Source organism: Perkinsus marinus (assembly GCF_000006405.1).
Source record: "Perkinsus marinus ATCC 50983 genomic scaffold scf_1104296936976, whole genome shotgun sequence".
NCBI classification, from domain to species: domain Eukaryota; phylum Perkinsozoa; order Perkinsida; family Perkinsidae; genus Perkinsus; species Perkinsus marinus.
This window is the reverse complement of record NW_003213971.1, coordinates 119388-120916: the sequence shown is the minus strand read 5'-3', so window position 1 is coordinate 120916 and position 1529 is coordinate 119388. Positions and strand designations below refer to the sequence as shown.

Below are 1529 nucleotides of genomic sequence, written 5' to 3'. Positions count from 1 at the left end.
GAAAGCTTATCCAAGTTACGCTGAAGAATAGAATCATCATTCGCCAATAAAACGATGTCGTCCGCGAACAGGAGACATGAGAGGTCCACGGATTCCCGTACTGCCCTCGCTCTCACAAGGCATGCTCAAGCTGATATCCAGGTTGGCTTCTCTGATCACCCATTTCCCATGAAGATGATGAATAGAAGAGGCGCTATTCGGCACCCCTGTCTAGTTCCCATATCTATTGGGAAAGGGTCAGATAAACCTTCCTGAGTTTTAACCTGTGCAACAGTATTACGGTGTAGTGATTCGATAGCTGAAATGAGCTTCTCATCACATCCGGCTAGCCTGAGAGCTCTCCAGATCGCAGGACGAGGTACTTTATCGAAGGCTGCTTTCAAATCTAGAAAAACAGCGGACAATCTGCGACCATTCCGGTTGCAGACTTCCTGACATCGACGTAGTACGTGAACCGCATCTAGAGTGCCCTTCGCTGGGAGAAATCCGAACTGCTTCTCTCCAACGAAACTCTCTGCTAGAGGCTTGAGCCTCTGCCCCAAAACTCCGGAATAAACCTTGCCGATATGATCGAGCAGATTTATCCCCCTATAGTTGCCTGCTACCTTCCTATCACCTTTCTTATAGAAAGGGATAATAATGGAATGTCCTAAAGCTCTGGGAATAGTCTCCGGTTCACTCCACCACTCTTTGCACAAGCGGTGTAAGATCCTCAGACAATGCTCACCACCGGCTTTCAAAGCTGATGTGAGCACCCCATTTGCTCCGGGAGCTTTACCATTATCCATAGAGCAGAGAGAGTCCTTCACCTCATCCAAAGTGATGTCATCCCCTCCCGTGCGCTCTATTGGAAGGTCGACTGGCTCAAGGGCAGGTAGAGTGCAAGTTTTCGGAGCAAATAGTTGCGTAAAATGACTTGCAAAGACCTGCGGAGAGAGGAGATCATGTCGTCTGTGGGTCAGTGTGAAGCCTAGACCAGATTTCAACTCGTTGATGAGGCGCTTGACATCCCCAACAGCGTGTTGAGCTTCCGCGTTCTCAATCTGAGAGCACTTCAGCTCTATAAAATCGGCTTTAGCTTTTTTTCACTACTGCAACCACGTTACTGCGAGCTTCGCGGTATGACTTGAAAGCTTCTGGCGTCTTCCTAGATAGGAATGCCTTCCATTTCAGTCTCTTCTCGCTAACTGCAGCTCCGACATGAGATGCAGAGAACCAGGGCTTTCCAGGACAAGATTTCACCCCATCCAGCTTACGCATGGAAGCTCGAAATGCACGGACTACGTCTGAGTAGGCACCATCCTGAGGACAAGTATGGATCATATCCATCTCGAACTCATGCTGGGCTTCCTCTTCGCGGACCTTCGCATTAAAAGCCCGTCTATCAACGATAGAACGTGAGGCTAATTTCCGTCCTTGCAGACGCCGGGTGGGCCGACAAGTTGCTGTGTTACGAAATCAGAGTTCTAGTGCACAGTGATCAGATGACCCCATGACTGTCCGTCTCACACGAACATCCAGCACTTGTA

At 49.2% G+C, this 1529-nt stretch overlaps 1 protein-coding gene across 1 annotated transcript; it reads right to left on the bottom strand.

Annotated features, from left to right (window-relative positions):
• Positions 1-155: 155 nt before the first annotated feature.
• Positions 156-1260, bottom strand: Pmar_PMAR001376 (conserved hypothetical protein; the record flags this gene model as incomplete). The annotated part of the gene is made up of 4 exons (XM_002783484.1): positions 156-223; positions 281-385; positions 437-1043; positions 1102-1260. 4 exons carry the CDS (start codon positions 1258-1260, stop codon positions 156-158), a joined length of 939 nt encoding a protein of 312 aa, XP_002783530.1.
• Positions 1261-1529: the final 269 nt, after the last annotated feature.